The sequence below is a fragment of the Poecilia reticulata genome, linkage group LG10 (genome assembly GCF_000633615.1).
Source record: "Poecilia reticulata strain Guanapo linkage group LG10, Guppy_female_1.0+MT, whole genome shotgun sequence".
Classification (NCBI taxonomy): domain Eukaryota; kingdom Metazoa; phylum Chordata; class Actinopteri; order Cyprinodontiformes; family Poeciliidae; genus Poecilia; species Poecilia reticulata.
The window spans coordinates 20,980,750-20,991,564 of record NC_024340.1 but is presented as its reverse complement, the minus strand read 5'-3'; the positions used below and the strand labels follow the sequence as shown (position 1 = coordinate 20,991,564).

Here is a 10,815-nt window from a genome sequence, read left to right as displayed (position 1 = left end):
ACACTTCCTGTTCTAAGGGGGTGTGGCTTAGGTGTTTTCAAAATTTAACAACTGGGTGTTGTAGGTCATCCAAAGGTGATCACACACAGAAAGTTTGGTGGCTCTRTGACTTTCTTTGTAGGAGATATAACAGTTTATGACTTTGTGGTACGTCGGTGAACTTTGACCCCTGGAACGACCCCTTCAACATGCTCGAAAACTCACGAATTTGATAACTTTGAATCGGCCATGCCTTATGAACRATSTGACCGAGTTTGAAGCCGATCGATCGAAATCCCTAGGAGGAGTTCGATCAAATGCGACGTCTGTAAACGGCCAAAATGGGCTCAAAATCGGAACTTCAATCCAAAATGGCCGACTTCCTAGGATACTTGCACTATGACATTAATAGTAAATTCTGAGCGTCTTGGGGAGCTCTACAACTGTACCAAATTTCAAGTCTCTACGATAAAGTAAGTGAATAGAAAAGGGTCTTTTGAAAGTTTCTAGGGGGCGCCCTTGAGCAGTTTCTTGTGCGATTTTTGCGATGACTTTAAAATACGTAAATTTTCACCGGGCTCTATGCGGCCGCCAAGTTTGGTGAGTTTTTGAATATGATAAAGCCCCCAAAAAGCCAATTTATTTTACGGAAGAATAATAATAATTTACAGCACGATTACAATAGGCCTTCGCAGCGCTTAGCTGCTCAGGCCTAATAATGTGAACAGCTGCCCTCCAAAGACACAACAAAGAGCTTCTTCTCACATCCTCGGGTATCTGAGGTTTGCGTTGTTTCCTGTTCCATATTTAGAGTGGACGGCTGTGGAGATGTCTGGAGGTCGGGAATATGAAATTTGAGTGGACAAAATGGTACATTTTCAGGGGTGAAGAATAGAACAACAGCTGAATTATACTTTAAACTGTCAACTAAAAATATTTTGCATTTTTTTTCCTTCTTAAAGCTCAACTTATATTTATATTTCCATCTTCTTGTCAGATGGTGGAAGTGATGTTATTCATTCATGGATGGCTTTTGATAAATCCAGTCTGTAAAAAAAATCTGTTTTAAATTCTTCTAAATAAATGAGTTATCATTTACTACATGTCATAAGTAAGGCAGCCATCAGTCCTAAAATTCCTTCTAAAAAACTGAGTGCCATCTTCTTGTGCTTCCCCAGAGTTCATATAAATGTCTCTTTTTCTCTGTAGGACAGATGCAGCAGAACTTTTACTGACCACAGTCAAAGGAGGAGTTTCCGCAGTGCTGCGCTGACATCCACACGCTTCATTTGAAATGGTAATTGGAACTCGTAAAGAATTCAGTGACCTCTCGTGCAGCAAAAACAACAATAGTGCAGACAAAGAAAACTGTCCCTGTGGGTTCAAAAGACCTCCAGACATCACTGAATATCTACAAGCTTTTAAAAGGAACCAAAGAGGAGAAGAGAAAAAAAAACCAAGATGGTTTCCAGAAATCAGACTACACAGGGGTAAACCTCACCATCTAAAATCCAAACCAGTGTTAAAGTTTAGATCATAAGCTTAAAAGCAGTGTGAACTAAACTAAACTTAAAAATAAAAAATAAATAAATCTATAAACTGGGCATCCACTGTTGGAGACAAGTGAATAAAATGATTATTATACAGAGAAAATGAAAGACTTTTGTTGTCTTCAAACTTTTTCAATGATTCAATGATTTTACAAAAAAAATTATTTCTGGCCTACATATGATGATTTGGAAATTACACTCCGTTGTAGTTTCTTATCATCTCATTACCTCTAAAACATACTTAAGCAGCAAGTGATACTAAATATAGAATTGGAATAGAGTCTGAATCCATGGCACTTAAATAACTAGCTAACATTTATAGCACGCCATGCAATATGCTTTTCCCCTACAGTAATATTGAAATATACTGTTCAGTCCTCACCGCAACCAAGATTAACATCTACTAAAGATTTCGCAGCAAATAGTTTTTAGTGTGTTAATCTGACTAAATATTATCACTGTTTGCAAGTGAGGTTTAACAGAACCAACAGAGCAATGATACAGAAGCCCTCACACCCCCACTGAGATTATTTGTCAAATAAAATGCTTTTAAGCTAATTTGGGAAAAAAACGTAGCTTACAAATTGTTTGCATTTCAGTCTGTGGAAGCACAAAACTGCAACAAAATCAGACTGATCTCCCTGGATAAAATCTTCATCCTGCTCCTTTTCACTGCTTCAGCTGCAGGAAGCTCTTGGCCCAGATTCGTCCCAGTTCTACCTGCTTTCTCACAAACTGTCATCTGAGATTTCTCTAAGGAGCCCATCAAGAGTAGCAGGTTCACTGAAACACAGAAAGACACCGATGCTGTCAAGGTAACCAATAGAATATCAGCACCCCAAAGAAAACTATTCTTTATTCATTAATAAAATGGACCAAATCAGGGAGGCTCGTGACTCTAATCAGCTACTCAGTCTTCAAGCTTTTAACTTCTCTCAACCCAAAATGACATTTAACAACATTTTGGACAAGGTTGAGATCTTATTATTGGGTAAAAACGAATACTACCAGTTGTTGATTGAAATAATCGTTTATTTAATCAAGATACAATACTGGTGTTATATGCCGGAAGAAAACAATCAACTACATATAGATTGTTGTTTCTAAAAGCCACTTTAGACTCTTCCGACTCATTTTATTGTGTCTCCTCAGCCTCCATATGGTGGTTCAGGTGGGTGATCATATGACCTAAATAAATCACAGAGGGGAACGTCGATCATGGAGGGATCAACCCTCATATGTGCACATGTGAGCTGATTTATCAGACAGAAAAATCATGAAATGTTGCCACACACAGGTGGTACTTTAAATTAGCAAGAAATACCCATTACACATCCCCTACATTACATTTGTAATATTAACCATAAACACTCTAGCTACATATTTTTGTAGCAAAGTAACATAGTATGACTCTTAAGATTTATCTGTGAGAGGTCGACATTTGGCAATAAATGTAGTATCACTAAACACTTTGGCCTTTTACACCAAAATATTCATAACACAAAAATGTATGTAGTTATAAATTTAAAACCAATAAAAGGTTTTTGTATTTAGAAGAAAGAAAAAAAGTTAACTAAATTGGCTTTCATTTTGAATTTCTGATCATTTTTATTTTTTGTTCTGATGTTGTCCATTTGCACTCATAAGTTGAAATTTAAGTTCAAGATTGAATAAATTACAAGCTTTAACTGTAGCTTGAAATCTAAATTTTGTCTTGAAATATTAGGGCACTAAATACAGAACAAGCAACCTCAATCTTAAAATCTGATATGGTTGCCAGGTGTATACACATAAATAAATACTGTACAACAAAAAGTGTACAACTGTGAGAAGGAAGACAAATGATATATTATTTTAAATTTCTTTTGCAACATTGGAGGAGATGCAAGATATTTAGGCTACACATTAAATAATCTGCAGACAGGGTAATTATTAGTCATGCCCTCCACAAATCTGGTCTTTATGGAGAAGTAACAAATAAACAACCATTGTTGAATGAAAACCATCAGTGGACCTATTTCAAGATCTATGTGTCATGTTGTGTAGAAGACAACAAACATGTGAAAGAAGACGCTCTGGTCAGGGGAGATTAAAATTGAAGTTTTTGTGTTACTAACACGGCACATCACCTTGAACTCACCAGGGGTGTGGGAATACCTTTCTTGTATAGGAACAATGATGTTGGTCAGAACTGATAGGAGGATAAACTGAGCTAAACACAGGGCAGTAGTAAACATAAAACTTGGAATCTTGGAATAAAAAAACCCTAAAACATCCAGGCAGAGCTACTCTGGAATGGCCCAGTCAAAGCTCAAAAACACACTTCATACAATCTGAGAGTGAGCTTGTTTGATTAATGTAAAAAGCTGGTAGATACTTGTCCCAAAAGTCTTGTATTGCAGTCAAAGGTGGTTCAGCAAAGTGTTAACTTAGGGAGACAGAAAACAAATGCAAGGGAAAAAAAATAAAACAACTCCCATCCACTTCACAATTATTCAATGCTTTGGGTTGGTCTGTCACATAAAATACAAATAAAATACACTTAGTTATTTTCACATAAAATGCCGAATAGCTCAGTGTAAGGAACCTTTTGCGCAGAACTGTATCTTTTTAGATGGGTCAATATGTAATTTTGCTCCTTATATGTCTTATTTATATAATAATAATGATGAGAAAAAGGGGTTACATACTTCCCTAGTTTGCCCACATATCCTGTATGAATTATTATTTTTTAAATATTCAAACCAGAGGCCATTTATTTTCTCACCTTAAAATTACAAATCAGATATTACAGCCCGGAAAAATGCCTGACAGATCTCTCTACTCAACATCTGTTTTTTGAGAGACAGGATCAATAAATGAATGCTGTAGTAAATCTAACTTGTAATTCCTCATTTGCGTGAAAATGGCGAGTGCGGGGCGACTGAACCAGGGAGGGGTCTGGCTCTTTCATGTCTCCATGCCTCCATGAGATGCCGGCCGGCGCATGCAACCAGCCGGCAAAATGTCCCATTGGAGACGGAGAGTAAAATAAGTGTCGTTTTTCAACACTCTAGTACGCTTCGTCTGCAGTAGAAACGATTTATATGAGCAGAAGGTGGGGTTGTTGGTATGTTTTCTCGGTTTACCTCTGTTTCCATGTGTGCTTCGCTCTCCTCCTCGCATCCCTCCGCCTGCGCGGATGATGAGCAGGGAAGCATTATTTCCAGAAAAAAAGACTGAAAATAATCCAGCTGGCGCACGTTTAACTTCAGGGTGACCCTAATAAAGGAATGACTCTAGAAGGAGCTCATAATCCCGTTGTGTACGGCTGATTTTCGTTCTTCCAAACACATGGGATAGAGCGCAGCTCTTTGGTCCTGATGGTCCAAATCCTCTCCCTCCTCCTTTCACTGACAGCATCATCTGCCCCTCCCCTTCCATCCAGCGGTGGAGTCAAGTCAAATGTGCGCATGTGTAGATCATTCCCAATAATTCTAGTTATTTATGCTACTTGGTAGCCTCCACTTTTTATTATTAAAAAAAAAAATAGAGTGGGGATGCGTTTAACTGCTGAAGAAGGAATCGGAAAATCCGAGTTTAATCTGTGGGGGAAAAAACAACAACAAACAAAACAAACAAACAAACAAAAAAGATACAAACCAAAAAAAAAAAATCATATGCAATTACAGTTGCACAGCAATGACACCTACAGGTTATGAAATGGAATTACAATAGCTTTTTTAAATTCTATGATACTCAACTCAATAACTTTGAATATAATCTGTATTCAAGTAATTTCATGAATCCATTAATTAATGTTATAAAAAAAAAGACAAAATCATGTATTGTAGACACTGAATACGGTATTTCCAATAGGTCAATGATGTTTAATTTTGATTATTTGATTAATAGCCAAAGACATTCGTTTCTCAGAAAATTTTAATACACAAAAAGTTTTATTTTAGTACAGAAATGGTATGCTTTGTAATGTTATCTTGTGCAAATAAATACCCAACTGAATGCGTCACCATTTCAATGAAAGACTGTCGTCCGTCACGTGACTGATGTGGATCACGTGATACTTTGTTCAGGCGGCGGTTGTAAATACGGAAGTTCTGGTCTCCAGAAGCATTCTGGCTTTCTCTGTCCGTGGAGAAGCTCGCTTTAAAGGCGCAGAGTATCGGGATTTACCGCCGTAATGATGAACAGGATGGCCGGCTGTCTGAAGGTGACTGCAGCCGTGATGGTGGTTTTAGCTGCGGTGGCATTTCAGGCAAACTGCGAGTCCTTTGGAATGAAGAGAGTCAGAAACGCAAAGGTAAGTTTTCCGCTTTGTCAAAAAAAAAAAATCTCTGTTCGGTTACAGCCGCGTACTTAAAGTTTTTCTCAGTCGCTTTTGTGCATTTCTCGAATCATTTTCGACGTTTTCAAAAACAGGTAATGTATTTCCCAAAACAATTAGTGGAAACGGTGAAACAGCATGGATTACCTGCAAAATCCAGTTTCTTCCTCAAAATACTTAGTTCATCTCTCAAAATGAAACATCTGTGTCAATGAACCCGTCAGAGCTCCAGAATGTTATGTGTTGTTTCACTGTGATTGAATAAAACAGTCAAATTTGAACTTTTGCCATAATCTGTTGAGAGGCTGTCCAAATGTGATACAGAAAGGAACAGACAGGACTGCAGATAGCAAAAAACATCAACAAAATGGAACAGAATAATCTTTAAGAAAACTGTACATGCAGTGCTTTAGGGGTTACAATGCAGTCTTCCTTTACTTTCCAATCCCATGCTGAGAAATGATTGCTATATTATGAGAACTTGTTCGAGCATTTCCAATGTTAAGACTTATGCAATGAAATTGTTGGAGAAGTTGAGACAATTCAACAGAGACCTGTTTAATACATTTTGACCAACACGACAAGAGCAATTGAAAATGTAAGAAGAAGCAGAAAATTGTACATAACCACTTGCAAGATGTTCAAAAGCATTTGCACCTTGCTCAAAGATGCTTTTTGATGTGCAGAAGTGACACGTTGATTTGAAGATTGAACAAGTAGTTTTGAGAATTTCAGTTCTGTTCTGAGAAATGAACCAGGGAGACCAGAAATTGTAAAATTGTTCATTGAAGGATTAAAAATAGTTATTTATGTAACGTAAGTAATGTGTAGGATCCCTAAATAATATTCCAGTTTGGCCATTTTTTTTGGTCTAGCATGGAAGTCAATGTAAATAACCAATATTTTCTTTACAAATCTTTTATGCCCCGTACTAAGAAATCTGAATTAAAGTTTATTGTTATATTTGACATCTGAAATGAGATGCTCATATCTTTTTTTAAAGCTCCTTAAGAATCCTGGTGCCATTGTTGGAAAAGAAGATTAATGATACCTAAATGAATAAACTGTTATCGGCAACTTCAGAAGGAGAAAAATGTGATTTCTCTTACATTTCAGTTTTACTGCGTTAGTTTAAAGCATAAAGCTGGAGCTTTCTGGCAGAGAGTCAAACGGAGAAGTGAATGTTTGATCACTTTACAGGTTTTGGGTTTCGACTGGAAAAACTGCGGACAGCCCGACGCTCCGGCTGTGCTAAAGACCCTGACTGTGTCTCCAGATCCCATCAACATTCCAGGATCACTGACGGCCTCTGCGTCTGGATCCACGTTAATCGAACTCGCCTCCCCTCTGTCTGTGAGTTGACTTCTTGCAACACAAACCTGAAACAATCAGCTGAAAATCGTTCATACGTTTCAAGATGTTTGTTATTGGGACATTCAGCACAGTTTGGTTTGGTTACATCATAAGAAAACCAGCTGAGACTCAGCAAAACACATCGACAATGAAAACAGTCACTGCTAACACTGCAGGTATTTGGTTCTCGATTTGTTCTGATTACACACTAATCAGATTAGACACTGACTGTTGGACTGTTTTTTTTTTTTAACAAAACAAGCGAGAACGTTATCAGTTTTGCAACAGCAGCAAACTAAAGGGAGAAGCAGTCACCTCCTGCACCACTAGCACTTCATAATTTCTCTGGTAATAAACCACAAAACGGCATTTATCAGTTTCAGCATTAACTACATGTTGTACAGTATGTAGTGTGTGAGAACGCCTCAGACACCGAGTTACTCAGCAGCAGCAGAGCTGTTTGTCTGCAGCTTGCAGATTTTTGTTTGTCTCAGCAGATGCCTCTGGATTTGCTGTCCAATCATCATGTGAGCTTACTGATTAGAGGTTTGCCGTGTTTTTAGAGCGCCCTGACCTGCAAACAGCAACTCAAACATTTAAATATATAAACTAGTGTTTCTACTTACAACTTCTTTTTTCTTTTATCAATTTGTGGATTATTTTTTTTCTGTTTAATCTCTTAATTTTGTAGGGTTGCACACAAAAACATGAAACAAGTCAAAGTATTAAAGAAACTGTTTGTACAAAGGGACAAGAAAAGATGACCCTATTATTTACAGATTAAACAAATCCACACCTTTATTACTCATGCCAGTCAGTTATTGTGTTGTTCATGGTGCTATTCTTGTGTTTGTGCAGGTTTGAAACTAAAGTAATCTCACTCTGACTTCCTTTATTTTTTTTGCAGTTGAATGTGACCCTGGAAAAGGAGGTGGCAGGTTTCTGGGTGAGGGTCCCCTGCCTGGAGGATCTTGGCAGTTGTCACTATAAGGACGCCTGCGAGATTCTGAACCAGCTGATCCCACCGGGACAGGACTGTCCCGAACCGCTGCACACCTACGGCCTACCCTGTCACTGCCCCTTCAAAGCGGTGAGCTTTCTTTTCACCGACAGAAACTGAACCTGGGTTAAGTTTTGTCATCGTTGTTTAATACCGCAAATTAAAAAAAAGGTTTAAGTGACCAAGAGGTTTAAAACAAATATTGCTCCTGACAGCAAACATTATCAGTGCATCTCACAAATGGTTGAAAACAGTCCACTTGTTCTACTTAGCGGTAACAAGGAAGCATCCTGATGCTAACAATTCCTCCCAGCAATACAGGAACAATCTGTTGAAGGTCTGCTTGTTTTGCACCAAGATGGAGAGCATTGTCACGTAGTAAAAATTATGTTGTCAGTCAAAAATGAGAACAGTAACAGTTTGCAACTGTGAAAAGAGGAAACTCCTCTGGTCTTAACCGTACTGACAGCATGTGATCAGTTCTGAAAGAGCAGGTTGAGGAACGATGAGAAACTCCAAAAGCTAGTAAAACGAGAATGGATCACCATCAGTCAGGACTTTGTTTCAAAGGTGATATCCAGCATAATGGAGAGATTTACTGAAGTTTGAAAGAAAGGAAGACTCAGCACTGGAAATACTCACTTTACACTGAAATCTGATCAACCCGTTAAAGGTCAGGTAACACTGAACTCCAGTGGTGCCAAGTTTGCTCTGATTTTTATATTCTCTGTGTCTCCTCAGGGCTCTTACTCGCTTCCTCAGACTCAGTTCAACCTGCCTTACGTGGACCTGCCTTACTGGCTCACCAATGGGAACTACAGGGTTCAGGGAGTCCTGGGTGGTGGAGGCAAAGAGCTTGGCTGCCTCAAGCTCTCTCTGTCCATTCACTCCAACTGAGGAGATGATTCACAGCAGCTTCATGTTTCTGTTTATCTGCACAGAAAAATGACGTAAACTACAGGCTTTAGAAAGTTGCGTCAGCTTTTGATTTTATGTTTGATTTGTGTTTCAGCAGCTGTTGTTTCTCCACATCAGGGGAAAACGCATATAAGCAGATTAGGTACTACTGATGATGTTTCATTTAAGCAGGATAAGGTTTTGATAGATTTTTCTTTTTTTTTGTTTCATTCTATGCTTTTATGTATAAAAAGTTACAGTAACCAGAGAAGAACATTGACATTCTGCACATGAGCCTTTTATTCTTTAATGTTGTCTTTTGTTACAAGCTACTTTTTATTTGAACATTGTCTTTATTTTCTATTTAGTGGCAAAAGTTTTCTTTAAGCTCAGAAAACTGTGATTATATTTTTTAGCAGTTAACAAAAACAAAGTTGTGCAGTTTAATTCATTCTGTGCAACATTTGGCCAGTTTGCTAAAATGTTAAGATTTTTTTTCTTTCTTCAACGAGTTTTTAGATTAGAGTAAGAGAACAATAATTAACTTAAGTGGGATTCTGTGGACTATTTGACTAAATCTGTAAAAATAGTAGTATAATATACATAAACATGGGTCATATTGTTGCATACAAAAATCCCAGTGTTTGAGGCAACATTATATTTCTTGTTTAGTTTGCATCATCTCAGGAAAACAATGAGGTCATTTTTTTCTTCATCGGGACTTAATTTAAAAAAAACAAAACACTTTATTTTGTGGTCATATGAACATTTTACAATGTTTTTAATATTCTCCTTATAATTTTAAAGCAAAATCATTCCAACACTAAACAAAAGCTTGAAAAATTGCAGCATTCATTAAAATACTATGTTTCAATAAATATGTTTTTTGCACAGTATAATTGTTTTTCACTCCCATTTCTGTAGCATCAAGAAGGCAAAATGAAAGTGATTTTATGTTAATCTATAAGTGGCCAACATATAGTAAATAGATTTTAATTGTAACTGGTAGTTTTAGTCAAGTGCCTCCTTTTTTTTTTAACAAACTCCAGGACAATTTTGCCTTTTTATAATTTGAGAAAATATAACGTTTGTTTTTCATTATATAAATGACCATACTGTCATCTTTGCACATGCGCACAGTCTATCGTTTTTAATAAGATTTTTTTATATAAAGTAACCAACGCTCCTGTGACGTTTGTCTTACAAGATGCAGTTACCTGTTTCACCACACGGTGGGAGTATTTCACAGCCTCCCAACAAAGAATTACACAAAATAAATATTTTTTCTCCAAATTTTTGTGTCTGTTTTTATGTCCTCAGAAGATGACCAAACAGCACAACTTGATCATCACGGCTTCAGTTTCATGGAAGTTTGTTATTTTGATAACATTTTAGCATAAAATCAGTTTTAAAACTACAGCAAGATTGGATATTATAGGGAAGTGACAAACAATGCAGAAAACAAAAGGAGGGAAGTGACAAAGTGCACAATAGTAGCAGACAAGGTCTGCTGGACTGACGAGATGTTATTTTCTTTTGGTTCACAGATGAATAGAATGACTGCTTAAATTATTTGATTTACCTGGCCTTAAGTCCACCTGTGGCAGCTGAGGATTGCAGTCGCATGTTGTAAGAACAGCAACACCAGAGAATATTTAACAAAGTTTGTTGCACTTTTCAATCCTGAGATTTACGTTGATGCAGTTTTCAAC

At 37.3% G+C, this 10,815-nt stretch overlaps 2 protein-coding genes across 5 annotated transcripts in view; one reads left to right on the top strand and one right to left on the bottom strand.

The window, feature by feature from the left end:
• shtn3 (shootin 3) overlaps window positions 1–4,910 on the bottom strand; it is a 33,464-nt gene extending 28,554 nt beyond the window's left edge. For 3 of the 4 annotated variants that reach the window (XM_008420476.2, XM_008420477.2, XM_008420478.2), the window contains exon 1: window positions 4,658–4,910. In XM_008420476.2, coding sequence (XP_008418698.1) covers window positions 4,658–4,729 — 72 coding nt within the window. In that variant the 5' untranslated portion in view covers window positions 4,730–4,910. The remainder of the gene's footprint in view (window positions 1–4,657) is intronic. The other variant, XM_008420475.2, reaches the window with a different exon arrangement.
• A 678-nt stretch (window positions 4,911–5,588) lies between these two features.
• gm2a (ganglioside GM2 activator) lies at window positions 5,589–10,396 on the top strand. The gene is made up of 4 exons (XM_008420482.2): window positions 5,589–5,829; window positions 7,054–7,206; window positions 8,114–8,296; window positions 8,948–10,396. The coding sequence occupies exons 1-4, from the start codon at window positions 5,710–5,712 to the stop codon at window positions 9,101–9,103; spliced, it is 612 nt and encodes a 203-aa protein (XP_008418704.1). The 5' UTR covers window positions 5,589–5,709; the 3' UTR covers window positions 9,104–10,396.
• Window positions 10,397–10,815: the final 419 nt, after the last annotated feature.

What these genes read in the sequence shown, in the direction of transcription:
- gm2a (XM_008420482.2), top strand. Translation starts at nt 5,710, where the DNA reads ATGATGAACAGGATGGCCGGCTGTCTGAAGGTGACTGCAGCCGTGATG. An exon ending in AGAGAGTCAGAAACGCAAAG is followed by an intron (nt 5,830 to 7,053) that starts GTAAGTTTTCCG and finishes ATCACTTTACAG; the next exon opens with GTTTTGGGTTTCGACTGGAA. An exon ending in AACTCGCCTCCCCTCTGTCT is followed by an intron (nt 7,207 to 8,113) that starts GTGAGTTGACTT and finishes TTTTTTTTGCAG; the next exon opens with TTGAATGTGACCCTGGAAAA.